The 15,618-nt window shown below is 40.4% G+C and overlaps 1 protein-coding gene across 30 annotated transcripts in view; it reads right to left on the bottom strand.

Moving 5' to 3' along the window:
- Nucleotides 1-15,618, bottom strand: part of LOC132132047 (disks large homolog 2) — a 220,222-nt gene that overhangs the window by 145,504 nt on the left and 59,100 nt on the right. Inside the window, exon 1 of one of the 30 annotated variants that reach the window (XM_059544235.1) lies at nucleotides 4,460-4,687. The exons of the other annotated variants lie outside the window; for them this stretch is intronic. Coding sequence (XP_059400218.1) covers nucleotides 4,460-4,669 — 210 coding nt within the window. The 5' untranslated portion in view covers nucleotides 4,670-4,687. Of the gene's footprint in view, nucleotides 1-4,459; nucleotides 4,688-15,618 lie in introns of those variants that run through there. 30 annotated transcript variants of the gene reach the window in all.

Raw genomic sequence — 15,618 nt, 5'->3', positions numbered from 1 at the left:
TATCGATCCATAAATTTCAAGAATAGATAGTATAGCCTGTCAGATAATGAATGGAACATTGTAGCGCACCTACCTTCAAATAAATTTCAATAAGATTTGTGATTTATTACTTTTGATTTGAAACAAAGACTTTTGTGTTTTGTGAAAGTGTTTTTTATACAGAGCAGATTTCAACCTTCCATATTATTGAATCTCAGGTATATTTTACAGCATTAATTGGGGCTTGTTTTTTTTTTTATCTTGAGAAAATTTGCCATGTCTTGTACCTGATATTTCCAAAATAATCGATATTGAATTCAATGGAATAAAAATCAGAATTGAATCGAATCACAAGCTTGTAAAGGATTATCAAAATGAATTGTGAAATTTGTGTCAAAACCCTGCCCTAGTAAATTTTAATTTTAACATTCACAAATACATTAATAAAATTTTGTGCACTGGTTTTGTGTATTGAGACCTTGTGTTTTTTTATTATTATTATTATTATTATTATTACAAAGCCCATGTCTCACTTTTTTAAATGTACAATTGTATTTTGTGTGAATCAGACCTTACACTGAGGGAAGAATCCAAGTAATTTCTAATGACTTAAAAGCAAAAAAAGACTTGCTGATGGTTTTTGTCTGACTGAAGAAAAAGAAACCCCCTGAAAACTACCCAGGACAGCCCTAACAACTGCAAAGCAATGGCCTGGAAACGACCCTGACATAATGGTGGCTGCTTGGGTGAACACCACTTTTACTTTAGAATATATCAGTAAGTATACTACATTGGTTAACTATAATGGGCTCTTTGTTTGTGTGTTTGCTAGCAAACCTGACAGAAACAAGCTGTGCCCATATGATTAATGTGTGTATGTGATACAGTGACAGACAGCCATGAGAGAGAGAGTGTGTGTGTGTGTGTGTGTGTGTGTGTGAGAGAGAGAGAGAGAGAGAGAGAGAGAGAGAGAGAGAGAGAGAAATGCAGCAGGTTTAATGAAGCTGTAGTGGGTGGTGGTGACTCTGCCTGCCCTAATGAGAACACACGGAAACCACACACCATTAACAAACATAAGCACAAGAAAGCACATGCTTGTCTGCTTCTAAGAAAGCTCCAGGGGAACCGACAAAATTTCACAATGCACAACAAAGACATCAAACATCAATACCACTGTCTGGCTGCTTGTTAAACCCAGAGTAAATCTACCATGACCAAAACCCACAACAATGAATCCACGCAAAGTTATCAGGCACTTACTATAAAAAAAATAAAATAAAATAAAAATTCATAAAATTGTACTAGCACATAACGCAGGTCCAGATTATAAAAGGTATTTCTGAGTCTCTGCATGTGTTACTGGATTCATCATCAGAACTGAATGAGATTTCCTTGTGAAATATTCATGACTGCATGACTCAAAGCTTGCTCAACATTTTAGCAGATGGGTCAGTACTGTCTGGGTACCTCTCTCTCCCAGTCTGAATTCACATGATGGAAAGCCCTATGGTCTCCGGCTGCAAATACATTAGTTGGAAAATCTGCAATGAGTATTAGTGAACAATTTGTTCAGACAGAGTGTTTCCTTTAAGTGAGAGGTTAAAAAAAATAAATCCAACTCTATTCCTGGCTCACATTATCATTATCTTGAAAGAAAGGATATGCAACATGCTAATTGCCATCAGCTGACTCTTCAAGCCAAATATAAATTCTAAAACTGTGAATAATAGGGATCAAATTCTTTGCTTGTCTTACTAGCTAATGCCAATAAAATTATTTTACTGGCCTGATTGATTGAGTGATCAAGTTAATACATTCTTGCTACATCAAAGTAATATCAACATTCAATAAATAAATATAAATAATAATAAAAAAATATAAGAATTACAATAAGGCTGGTCAATCTAAAGTTTTAAAAACTAGTTTCCCCAACACTGACTCCAAGACTGTACTGCTAAATCAAGTCCACTTATTCATTATGCTCCAAGAAGCAGAAAGGTTGTGTGTAGCAGTACTGACGTGGGAGAGAGAACTGGGAAGTGGTCGACTGATATATCGCCAAGGCATTTTGCAAATATAGGCATTTGCCGATAAGTTTTTCTGTTTGGCCGATGTGTTCGAGGCGACTTTTCTTTTGATGGTGCAAAGAAAGGCAATGCTGAGCACACATTCTCTCTCTTCTTTGCTGTCGTCATTAACAGTTCTGTCTAATACGGATAGAAGTCAGTCTAAAAATCAGATAGAACAGTTAAACAAAGGAATTAATGTATACAAAAAGTGTTATAACGATTGCTTTTATTTAGTATTATTAGAAATAGAAAGGCAAACATTATAATACTTTCTTGATTGCCGTCAGCATTAAGCAAATACGCATTTATATAATTTAAACAAATCTTTGAATGCCTAATGATCATTTAATTTCACAAACTTTGCAAACTTAGTCGAATCCAGCTGTGAGATCTTGTGAAGTGTGCATTTTTATCCAGCATGATCGCGTGTTCTCTGTGTGATGGTCCGTCCGTGTGAACTGAATGCTATACACTTGTGAAAAACATTTTTTTGTGATTTCAAATTATGCTGTGATTTATGCATTTGCCCACTGTCATATTCATGTCATTTTCTGTGTGCTGTATGTAAAATGAGTTTTACCCGTGTTTTATTTGAAAAAATATGATTGCCATTGCACACAAACTTCCCAGAATACTGAGTGCCCTGTTGGTTACAGTGTTTACTTTTTATTTATTTTTTTAGTAATTATTTCTGAAAAATACTTTGTCACCTAAAGTGGGGGGTGGTGTTGGCGCAGTGGATAAGACACATGCCTTTGGTGTGAGAGACCTGGGTTCGAATCCACTGTGAGACACCAATGTGTCCCTGAGCAAGATACTTAACCCCTAGTTGCTCCAGAAGCGTGCGACCTCTGACATATATAGCAGTTGTAAGTCGCTTTGGATAAAAGCGTCAGCTAAATGAATAAATGTAAAGTATGTTTATTTTACACATGGTTAAAACTGGAACCATGGAAAACTGGTTATTTTAATAAACTGATATTTGGGAGTTATCAGCTTAGTGGTGTGCATGTAAACGTGCTTCCCACAGATTCACAACCCCTCACACTCCCACACACAATCCTACTCTTGCATTCCTACACAATCAAGTATTACACACATTGCAAATGTATTACTATAATCGCTCAGGAACCAAATCATCCACACAATTTTTGGCTCCCCATGTTCATTTCCTGTCCTCCCATCGCCAGCATTTCCACCCCTGAATCCACTGCATCATGTTTACTGCCAGCTTGATGCATGAGACAACAGCTTCTCTTAAATCCATTACAAGCTGCAGAGGAAAACAGAATGCCACCCACTCCAGACAAGCAGCAATTTACCAACATAAGAAAACCCAGACGAGCCTCCAACAAAATCTTCTCCTTATGCATGTCTGCAGAGAATAGAAAAAAGCCAAGGTATATCCGAATAGTTCAATTCACCAGTGTTTCAGAGCTATTCTGTATTCTTCAACAAAGTTTGTGTATAAAGCAGAGCTGACTGTCACAGGCGGCACTGCCCCACCTTTCATTATCAGGGCACTTCCTGCTCAGTCAGTAGAGGGAGGTGGGGGAAGTGAGGAAGACAGGTGCAGTAACACTTGCTTGCATATTAAAGACTCACTCACTCTCACTCAAGATAGGAAACTGCGGCAAAAAGGAGTGGGACAGACAGGTACAATTATGGCAATATTAGCAATGCTAAACAAAACAATAAATATAGAGAAAGTATACAACAGACACACATAAGATGTTTAAGAAGCTGCTCATAATGTTTACAGAAAATAGCTTATATATATATATATATATATATATATATATAAAATTTAGATATTTTAAAACAGCAATTATTTCTAATTTACTTTTGTGATGGCAAAGCTGAATTTTTAACAGTCATTACTCCAGAGTTCAATTTCATAGGATCCTTCAGAAATCATTCTAATATACTGATTTGGTGCTTAAGAAACATTTATTATTATTGTTATTATTATTTTAATAGTTATGACAATGTGAGGCTGCAATGCTATATTTGCAAGTTTGTACAAGACAGAACCTGGATAAAAAGTAACGCTAAGAAAAACGAAATTTTTAAATTAGCAGTACTCAGATAAACTACACTAATCTACACTTTAATCTCTTTAGAGATTAAAAAAAATAATATGTTAAAAATGTCATAATTTTAAGCATTTTCACAGTGGTACCAAGACCTCCAATGCTTCTGGATAAACCTCATCCAGAAAATCACGAACATGAAACAATTCATGCAAAGATCAGCCAACTCCGCAATGACTGACAGTAAAATGTCCTGTTGAGGCAATTCACAGATGCCTCAATCACCAGTACCAGCCACATGGTATAATCGTACAGCCCCATGTGACACTCACACATGTACAGTACACACAAAAGTTCACACTCACAGCTAGTTCTTACCTTCACATTGGACCTCAGTGCACAATAACATGCAAAAAACATTGCAGGTATTGTGTGGCATAAGGATTGGTGTAACAGCAAAGCTTCTGAAGGGAAGGAATTCAAGAAGAGGAAGAAAAGAGTCAGAGACGGATCACATTCCTCGGTGTATGCTCCCAGCAGAGCATTGCGGCGGGTTGCCGTATCCGTCTCTCTGGAATAGGGACTCATACTCACACATTGCTGGATGAGACATTTCAGCTGACAGCAGTAGGAAAAGCACACCGCCGCACAGGGGATTCTCTCTTTCTGTCTTTTCTCTCTCCATCTCACTCTCTCTCTTTAATACAGCACAAAGAAGAGGCAGGAACTGAGTGAGTGTGAAGATTTTGGAGGTTGCTTGATACTATAACTGCACTAGATTAGATACACACTTACTGTAAAACAGCAGTAGGTAAAAAGTATAAGGAATGGCGGTATTTATTTGAATAATTTACTCTTGTGCACACATACCCTGTGCTGTTATATAACACCCCTCAAGACTGTCTCACTAAAGTGGAATGTTGCTGCAAAAAAAAAAAAAGCTGCATTCATTAGGCTAGAAAGCAACAGAGCTGTAAGCAGCAGGTCTGTCATTTAAACCACAATCGAGAATACAGTATGGTTTTGGTGAATATTTGTGGGAGGGTTCTGCATTTGAACGTCAAAACAAAGTGCACCTAATGAGATTACCCACTGGTTACTGAAACATTAATTATTCATGTAGGACTTTAGAATGCAAATGAGAAATATACTCTAACAGGACGAATATAAAATTGGCCTAAATCATGTTTTTCAAGTGACAAAGTGCATCTAAAAAAATACACATTAAAGTTGTACATCAATTTTATACATGAATAAACACGATTAAGTATGCAGATCTTGATGTTTGCATGCAATCCTGTACTGACATCAATCCCACTGCTTTGAATTATAAAACTCCGGAATGCACCAGCACATAACAAACACAAGGGGGCAGGAGTCTAACTAAATATATTCAAATTGGCTCTCCAGCTCTCTGCAGTGGTGGACACAAGTTAAAGAAAATATAGATAACATGACCAATTTGCTACACTATTAGTATCCCTGTCTGAGAAAACAAAGTGCACACAGCAGGAATTTTATTACCTGTCAACCAAGTAAGTGCTTTAATCATTGTGCTGTGAATGTGTTAATTGAGCTCAGCACAGAAGAGTTCCACTAAAGTAAAATGAAATTAGAGGAGAGATGCAGGCTAATGATTTAAGAGTCCTTGAGAAGAAGGAGTGTAATCAAACTAAACCACACCTCTTGTGAAAAAACGAACAAACAAGTGAATAACAAAAAGTTATACTTCACAACTAGCTCTTCTCTTAACAAATGCAAAAATGTGATGCGATCTGGGAAATTCCATCAGATGTCTTGCTGGGACGTTTTCAGGAAATTAGAAAAATAGGTTGAATGTAATTTTTTTTTTGTCAAAATGAGAGTTTCATTCAATTATTAAACTATAAAATCTTGGCTATCTTCTCTGAACATATCTTGGCAAAATTTAACTTGTTTAGTGCAGATAAATAGCGATTTATTGCAGCAAGCAGAAAAGACGTTCTCTCTCTCATGTTATGAACAAGCTGCGGAAGTGCTTTCTTATTATGAAAATTCTATGGTATCAAAGATCTTAGTATCATAAAAAATACCTTATTAAAAGAAAAAATAACCATATCAAGATATATATCGTTATCATGATATAAAATTGATCATATCGTGATATAAGATTTTTGTTATATTGATGTCTCAATGCACATTTCCTGCCAGTCCTGTGTAAAAAAAGACAAGCTACGCTTTTTAAATAAATTTTTTATATTGTGAGATGGCGGAGCACAAGAAAACTATGCAGTCTGAAGCTGCTCACTTAGACGTTCTTGCTTTTCTCAGTCTGCTCAATCTTGGTGATGTCCATGCCCTAAAATATGTTATAATGGACTACACTCACTGGCCACTTTATTGGGTACACCTTGCTAGTACCGGATTGGACCACCTTTTACCTTCAGAACTGCCTTAATTCTTCATGGCATTGATTCAACAAGGTGTTAGAAACAATCCTCAGAGATTTTGGTCTATATTGACAGATTTGTTGGCTGCACATCCATGATGCGAATTTCCCATTCCACCACATCCCAAAGATGCTCTTTTGGATTGAGATCTGGTAACTGTGCAGGTCATTTGAGTAAAGTGAACTTATTGTCATGTTCAGCGTTCATGTCTGAGATGATTTGAGCTTTGTGACATTGTGCATTATCCTGCTGGAACACTGAAAAAAATTATTCATTGAATTTACTACATTTTTTTATGGTATGGTGGTTGCAATCAATTTATTTTAGATACATTTAAATAAAAACATCTTACTGAAAGTTAATCAACTAAGTTAGTTTATTCAAATATAACTAAAATTGATTGCAACCACTTACTATAAAAAAAAAATTGTAAATTAAATGAATCATTTTTTTCAGTGAAGTAGGTGAAGTAGCCATCAGAAGATGGGTACACTGTAGTCATAAAGGGATGGACATTTGCAGCAACAATACTCAGATAGGCTGAGGCATTTAAATGATGCTCAGTTGGTACTAAGGGGCCCAAAGTGTGCCAAGAAAATATCCCCCACAGCATTACACCACTACTACCAGCCTGAACCGTTGAGGCAAGGCAGGATGGATCCATGCTTTCATGTTCTTTATTGTCAAATTAAGAACCTACCATCTGAATGTCGCAGCAGATATCAAAACTTATCAGACCAGGCAATGTTTTTCCAATCTTCTGTTGTCCTATTTTGGTGAGCCTGTGTGAACTGAAGCCTCTGTTTCCGGTTCTTAGTTGACAGGAGTGGCACCTGGTGTGGTCTTCTGCTGCTATAGCCCATTTTTCTTCAGGGTTTGATATGTTGTGCATTCAGAGATAGTATTCTGCATACATTGGTCGTAACGAGTGGTTATTTGAGTTACTGTTGCCTTTCTATCATCTCTAACAAGTCTGCCCATTCTCCTCTGACCTCTGACATCAACAAGGCATTTTTGTCCACACAACTGCCACTCACTTGATATTTTCTATTTTTTGAAGATGGTTGTGCATTTTGCCTTTTCTAAATTTAAACTACAAGGTTCACTATCTGTACTATCTAAACATACAAGGGGTGATCAAAAGTTCAGAGACTATGCCCATCATGATAAACAACACAAAACTTTTCTCTTCAGGGTAACGTTAGTCTGTTTGTGTAATGATGGAGTATAATGCTCCTGACAGACAGTGGGCCCTATTTTAACGATCTGAAACGCAGGTATCAAGCGCAAAGCGCAAGTAACTTTGTGGGCGGGTCTTTGGCGCTGTTGCTATTATGCCGGCGGAATAAATGACTCTTGCGCCCGACGCAAGTTTCAAAGAGGCATGTCTGAAGTAGCTTCATTATTCAGGAGGTGTGGTTTGGGCGTAACATGAAATAAACCAATCAGAGCTTCATATATCCTTCCCTTTAAGACGAGACGCGCATATTTCATAGCGGATCGATATTTTAACGGCGGATCTTCCAAGGCGCGAACCAGGTGCGGTGCAGAGCTGAGGAGACAGATGTTCTCGTCTGGCCATAAAACACAGGTGACATTGTATGGGGATGTCTACACTATGGCCATTGCGCGCTTAAAATAGCATCTGATAACATGCGCATTGCGCCATTGACTTTAGACCAGGTTTTTTTTGGTTAGTTGCGCAAACGTTTTATTGAACTGCAAGATAGCATCAGGGACTATTTGCGCCGGATCACGCCTTCTTTTTTGCGCCGACCCGCCCAGGGAGCGCAAGTTCAATCTGTAGTTTGACAACGTGTGTCTGTGGAAGGAAAAGTCCGCTTTGCGCCGGTGCAAAATAGGAATGATACTTGCGTCAGTGTACAAAGTCAATTGCGCTGGGTGCAAGATAGGGCCCAGTGACCGTTAAGTAGAAGTGAAAGTGAAAGCCGTCTTACTTTAAACCTGTTTTTCTCAAAATCCGATTCCGGAAAATCATAGCTATCAGCCAATTTCAGATAGCCATAACATTTGTTATGTTCAAGCTATGGACAAAATAAAAACAGTTTTGGAAAGGGCTTGAACCCAGCTTTAATAAAAGCATAATAAAGGTAAAATATCACTATGTGATGTGTTTTCCTAGATTGCATCACTTAAATAAATAAATAAACACACATATCCTGATCCTCAAATCTGATTTGCTGATAAGAGTGCGATATTACAGTGATAACAGAACTCCTCCAACCGTATTTCACCATTTGTATCACTCCACTTGTGGTATTTCTTACAGTGAGTGTCATAGCAGAAACCCAAATCTACTATAATTTTAAAAAATGCTACTGTTTTTGTGTCATGGAATGTAGTTTTAAGAATTTTTAGGCAGGAATGTACTTGTATGTCTATTTCGAAATTTGCTTCGATGTGAGCTCCAGGGTGTCAGTAGCCTTTAAGCACTCATGAACCCGCTGAGAGCAGCCTCACCTCGGCTAGGTCTTCTGGAATTTCCAGCTGGCTCTGATGTCTCTATAGTGGTTAACCTTTGAGATATATAATAAATTTTAGGTAAATCTAACGGGCAGTCTTTGGCCAATTTAATCAATTATTTGTTCCAGAGCAAATAGTTTTACCAGATGGCAAAATCTCATCATGTTATATTTTATGTAACTTCAGTGCATTTTATCAGAGTGCTGCCTTTGTACTTTTGATTGAATTTTCTAGCACAGTGGTTTTCAACCTGTGGTCCGCGGCCCCCTAGTGGGTCGCGGTGGTATTGCAGGTGGGCCGCCAATTATTTTCTGTTAATTTCCAGTCCATTCTAGGGCTGTGCGATTAAAAGAAATCATCATAAAATCACGATTTGAGCGTGCGCGATTTCTAAATCGCTTTATAGCACGATTTTCCGCGGCCCTGACTTCCCGCAGATCCAATCAGAATGCATTGCGCCTAGCACGAGAACAGAACAGACTGGGCACATGCCTAACTCCAGGTTCACACACTGTCTGTGATGCGCCTTTTTTCTGAGCCAATGTTAACGGATCAGAGCGTTCACACAGCACGAGGTAAAAGGCTAGAAATAAAAACGTGCGAAAATAATTAATATCTAACACAGGAGCATAGAGAGAGTTGTGAGCGCACAGGACGCAGTTTAAGTGAGAGGAGACACGTTTTTAAGTACGCATACTCTCTCCGCGCAGAGCAGCGTGTATCTGAGCAAGCACGTCTGGTTTTGTGACAGAGCAAATGAAATCTGCGTGCGAACAGAGAGATTCGTGCTCGTGCATTATTTTAATGTGCTTTCGCGTTATATTTATGTGCTCTCGCTGCTGACCGCATACACATATTGTATACACACTGCAAACACCTGAGGCACCGCTACAATTAATGAGCTCTATGAACAATGCATGGCAAAAAAGAAAAAAAAAGTCCCTGTAAACAGGATTTTTATTTTTATTTTTGCCATAAGTCTGTACATTTTGTTAAATCTTTACTATAGTGAAAATATTGACAACTTTTTGATAAAGCTCTAATTGGTTTTCTTTTGGAAATATGTTTCAAATTAATCCTGAATGCATTTATGACTGTAAAAGCATATCAGTGTGTGTCACAATCACAAAATTGATCAAAGAAATCGCGATAGGTTTTTTTTTCTTTTTTCTCCATATCGCACAGCCCTAGTTCATTCAATAAATACAGTTAACAATCTAGTTTCTGAGTACTAAGTTATTACAATAGCAGGGTCAGTTGATCTGAACCCGAGTGGTGTTCAGTTATTGGACTTCTGTGCTAGTTACAGCTTGTCCATAACGAACACCATGTTCAAGCATAAGGGTGTCCATCAGTACACGTGGCACCAGGACACCCTAGGCCGTAGGTCGATGATCGACTTTGTGGTCATTTCATCCGACCTCCGGCCGTATGTCTTGGACACTCGGGTGAAGAGAGGGGCGGAGCTGTCAACTGATCACCACCTGGTGGTGAGTTGGATCCGATGGCGGGGGAGGAAGCTGGACAGACTCGGCAGACCCAAACGTACTGTGAGGGTCTGCTGGGAACGTTTGGCCGAGCCTCCTGTCAGAGAGATCTTCAACTCCCACCTCCGGCAGAGCTTCGACCGGATCCCGAGGGAGGCTGGAGATATTGAGTCCGAGTGGACCATGTTCTCCACCTCCATTGTCGAAGCGGCCGCTCGGAGCTGTGGCCGTAAGGTCTCCGGTGCCTGTCGAGGCGGCAATCCCCGAACCCGGTGGTGGACACCGGAAGTAAGGGATGCCGTCAAGCTGAAGAAGGAGTCCTATTGGGCCTGGTTGGCTTGTGGGACTCCTGAGGCAGCTGACAGGTACCGGCAGGCCAAGCGGACTGCAGCCCGGGTGGTTGTGGAGGCAAAAACTCAGGCCTGGGAGGAGTTCGGTGAGGCCATGGAGAAGGACTATCGGTCGGCCTCGAAGAGATTCTGGCAAACCGTCTGGCGCCTCAGGAGAGGGAAGCAGTGCCCTACCAACGCTGTTTACAGTAGAGGTGGGGAGCTGTTGACCTCAACTGGGGATGTCGTTGGACGGTGGAAGGAATACTTCGAGGATCTCCTCAATCCCGCTGTCACGTCTTCCATTGAGGAAGCAGAGGCTGAGGGCTCAGATGTGGACTCGTCCATCACCCAAGCTGAAGTCACCGAGGTAGTCAAGAAACTCCTCGGTGGCAAGGCACCGGGGGTGGATGAGATCCGCCCTGAGTAACTCAAGTTTCTGGATGTTGTGGGGCTGTCTTGGCTGACACGCCTCTGCTCCGGTCCCTGTACGACCGGAGCAGGAGCTTGGTTCGTATTGCCAGCAGTAAGTCAGACTTGTTCCCGGTGCGTGTTGGACTCCGGCAGGGCTGCCCTTTGTCGCCGGTTCTGTTCATGATTTTTATGGACAGAATTTCTAGGCGCAGCCAGGGGCCGGAGGGGGTCAGGTTTGGTGACAACACGATTTCGTCTCTGCTCTTTGCGGATGATGTTGTCGTGTTGGCTTCATCAAGCCAGGACCTTCAGCATGCACTGGGACGGTTTGCAGCCGAGTGTGAAGCGGCTGGGATGAGAACCAGCACCTCCAAATCCGAGGCCATGGTCCTCAGTCGGAAAAGGGTGGCTTGCCCACTTCAGGTTGGTGGAGAGTTCCTGCCTCAAGTGGAGGAGTTTAAGTATCTTGGGGTCTTGTTCACGAGTGAGGGAAGGATGGAACGGGAGATTGACAGACGGATCGGTGCAGCTTCTGCAGTAATGCGGTCGATGTACCGGTCTGTCGTGGTGAAGAAAGAGCTGAGCCGCAAGGCGAAGCTCTCGATTTACCGGTCAATCTACGTTCCTACTCTCACCTATGGTCATGAGCTTTGGGTCATGACCGAAAGGACAAGATCCCGGATACAGGTGGCCGAAATGAGCTTTCTCCGCAGGGTGGCTGGGCGATCCCTTAGAGATAGGGTGAGAAGCTCAATCACCCGGGAGGAGCTCAGAGTAGAGCCGCTGCTCCTCCACATCGAGAGGGGTCAGCTGAGGTGGCTCGGGCATCTGTTCCGGATGCCTCCTGGACGCCTTCCCGGGAAGGTGTTCCGGGCACGTCCCACTGGGAGGAGACCCCGGGAAGACCTAGGACACGCTGGAGCGACTATGTCTCCTGGCTGGCCTGGGAACGCCTCGGTGTCCCCCCAGAAGAGCTGGAGGAAGTGTCTAGGGAGAGGGAAGTCTGGGGTTCTCTGCTTAGACTGCTGCCCCCGTGACCCGGCCCCGGATAAGCGGAAGAAGATGGATGGATGGATGGGTCAGTTAATTTTTTTGAAGTGGGCCGCGCAAACATATGTGTGTGGTTGTGTGGGCCGCGAGTTGAAAAAGGTTGGGAACCACTAGCAACATTTATAATGGCTGTTGTTGTTGTTTATTAAATATTATTCAATAAATACTTTTTTTATATAAATAATAGTATTATTTAGTATTGGGAAACTGTGATGGTGATTTTAGTTACACTGTTCCACCATTAGATGGTGACGAGACTTTTTATGAGTCAGCAGTAAAGACTTTTATATTGAAAGAGACTGAAACATGGTTGTAAAAAAGGAAAATATTTTTACTTTCAACAACAGCTTGGAAGATGCTGTCAACAAACACACTGAGCAGCACGGTCATTGGAAATCCCCCTTAACAGATGATCGGATAGTGTGACAAAGATATTACTTTCCTCAGAGGACATTCAAATTAATGCTTTATTGTGAATATGCGATTGAGCTGAAGAATGAATGATGTGTCAGATGCAGGTAATCACACTCGCTCAGTCCATCTCTCTCTGATAATACTTGACTCCACATAATAAACTGCTTTTAATAAAGTAATACAATAAACTTTTAATGAAGCAACTCAACGTTCCATCATTACTAGTTCTAAAGTGTTGTTTTCAAATTAGGATGCTTGGGATCAGCTGTTAAACTGTCAAACTGAGAGTTTTAATCTGTGGCGGAAGGAAGTATTTCTGCCCAAAAGAGGGTTTTTAAAGACACACCATTGTTGTTTCTCATAAATTTACACAGTCGTGCAGTTGAACTATTGTATAAACGCAATATCACACTCGTAGCCATGAGATATGTCCAGGGCCGGCGCTCCGCACACGCACTGCGCGTAGGGCACCAAGTGCTTGTGGGGGGCACCAAAAAATCTGGTTCGTGAAAAAATCATCACAATAGGCTACTAGTATAAATAACAAATAAAATATTTCTAAAAGCATGTTAATATACAAAAGCAATACAAAAGTAATATAGGCCTAGACCAAATTAGTAGAGAAAAAGGTGAATCTCTGTGCCAGTCTCCCTCTGGTGCCCCCCCTTCCCCACCTCCCAGTGGTCTGTTCGATTATGCCTCAATCAATGTCAAATTTGGCAGACACCGACCTCAGACATGGCCTCGAAAAGGCACCAAGAGTCGGGGGTGGAAAAAATAAAAAAGAAGATACAGCGGGATGATCCTCGCACGTCGCTTGCAGGTAAGGTAATCTTCGATGTTCAATGTTTTAAATAAAAATTTTAGTTTTGTAGCCCTTGCGTGTAGTATGCATGTCCAGGGGCGTCTGCGCGTCCGCGTTGCTAGTAGTGCACAAGATCCGGGGCTTTTATATGGAGTGAGAATCATGCCAAAACCTCACACACACACAAAATGTGTTTTACTCACACTAGGGCTGGGACAACGCGTCGAGGTCATCGATGACGTCGACGCAAAAAATACGTCGACGCAAAATATGCGCATCGATTCGTCGACCTGTTTTTATTTCTCTAAAAAAAGTTTTTTGGAGAAAAGCAAAACGTTTACCTTATGTGCGCTGAATATACGCGATGGCCGGATCAACATTCTGTCCAATGTTATATAACCAATCCAGGGGTTTTTCTGCATTGATCTTTTTTTTTTGGCGGCTGTCAAAGCCTTATTTGATCGGTGAGTGACAGTGACAGGGCGCGTACGAGAGAGAGCCCCGGCTGCGCGCGCACTCACAGTCTTCAAACAACACGAGCGCTTCTTGCTCTCTCCCTCCCTTGTGCATATTAATCAAAATCATTAAACACGATAGAAAAAGGGCGAACACCAAAGTTTCACGCGCGCTCGCGCACTCACAGTCTTCAAACTACACGAGCGCTTCTTGCTCTCTCCCTCCCTTGTGCATATTAACCAAAATCATTAGACACGATAGAAAAAGGGCGGAACGCCAAAGTTTCACGTGGAGCATTCGGAGATTTTTTTTCTCCATGACAGGCTGCTGGCTCCCACTGTTAATTTTTTTTTTTTTTTGTAAAAGCACTCTCTGTATTAGCTTAAAGCCCTCAAGTTTACATTTACAAACTGTATTCTTTCAATTGCTCTAAACAAGTATTTTGGGTGACCTTTTTTATTAAATACTAGACGTCAAGCTGTTGTTATTTTCATCTGAAAGAACTTCTTTTTTCAGTAAGCTAGGCCCTATGTGTTCAGTAAGCTTGTTTCAGTAAGCTATGTGTTTTCAAGGTTTCAAGGTTTTATTGAATGCTATCTTTATACAAGTGCAAAGTAATGCATTCTTAGTCAGTCTTTTATTTTGTAATTTTAAGAGCAATAAACATATATTGCAATGTTAAGGAATTTATTTATTTTTTTCATTCAGATATGTAAATCAACATGTATAAATTGTTAGTAGTCAATTAATGGGGAGATAATCGAAATCAAATCGGTCTGAAAATTAATCGTTAGATTAATCGATGCATCGAAAAAATAATCGCTAGATTAATCGTTTAAAAAATAATCGTTTATCCCAGCCCTAACTCACACCCAACGATTCACAAACAAACTCAGTGTGATTTGCAAATACAAAACATCACTCACAAACTAATGCATTTTGTTCTGCAAATAAAAAACGTAGCAATCAAACAAATACAGTACGTTTTACATATACAAAGAAACGTATTTCTTCAAATTTTAATTTCTTCGCTTCAATACAATGTCTATCTGCCTCAGTCTGAACTTTAGAAAAACCCTGCAACTGAACGTGATGTGATTTTGCCAAATTAGACCGCTTAAATAAAGATTTTTCGTTGTTGTACTATGGCATGCGGTCATTTTCAAGAGGTTCGGCCAAGGGCGACATCTGTTGGTGAAACTGCAATTAGAAAAAAAAAAAACACAATCTCAGTGTTTGTATATTTTCATATTCACAGAGTTGTCAAATTATTAAGGCTGGGAAAAGATTAATCTCGATTAATCGCATCCAAAATAAAAGTTTGTGTTTACATGATATATGTGTGTGTACTGTGTATAATTATTTTGTATATATGAATTATATATACAAAATAATTATACAAATTATATAAATAATTCATGATGAAATTCTGCGTTCATCAGTGGGGCAGGAATGTTTAAGTGGTCTGGCTGTCATCAGCATCAATGGGGACGTGGCTCAGAAACTGTCATATGATGACCTGATAGCTGATTTTGTAGCTAGGAAATGTAGGCGTGTGCCTCTGTAGGGCCTCTGACAACTGATGGTAGTGAAAATGTTTAATATAGTTCTATAGAATAGCAGAATGGTCTCCGCCAAGCATTTGTGCTTAGGGCACCCAAATGGCTAG

Source organism: Carassius carassius, chromosome 49 (assembly GCF_963082965.1).
Source record: "Carassius carassius chromosome 49, fCarCar2.1, whole genome shotgun sequence".
NCBI classification, from domain to species: Eukaryota; Metazoa; Chordata; class Actinopteri; order Cypriniformes; family Cyprinidae; genus Carassius; species Carassius carassius.
This window is presented reverse-complemented; position numbering and strand designations above follow the sequence as displayed.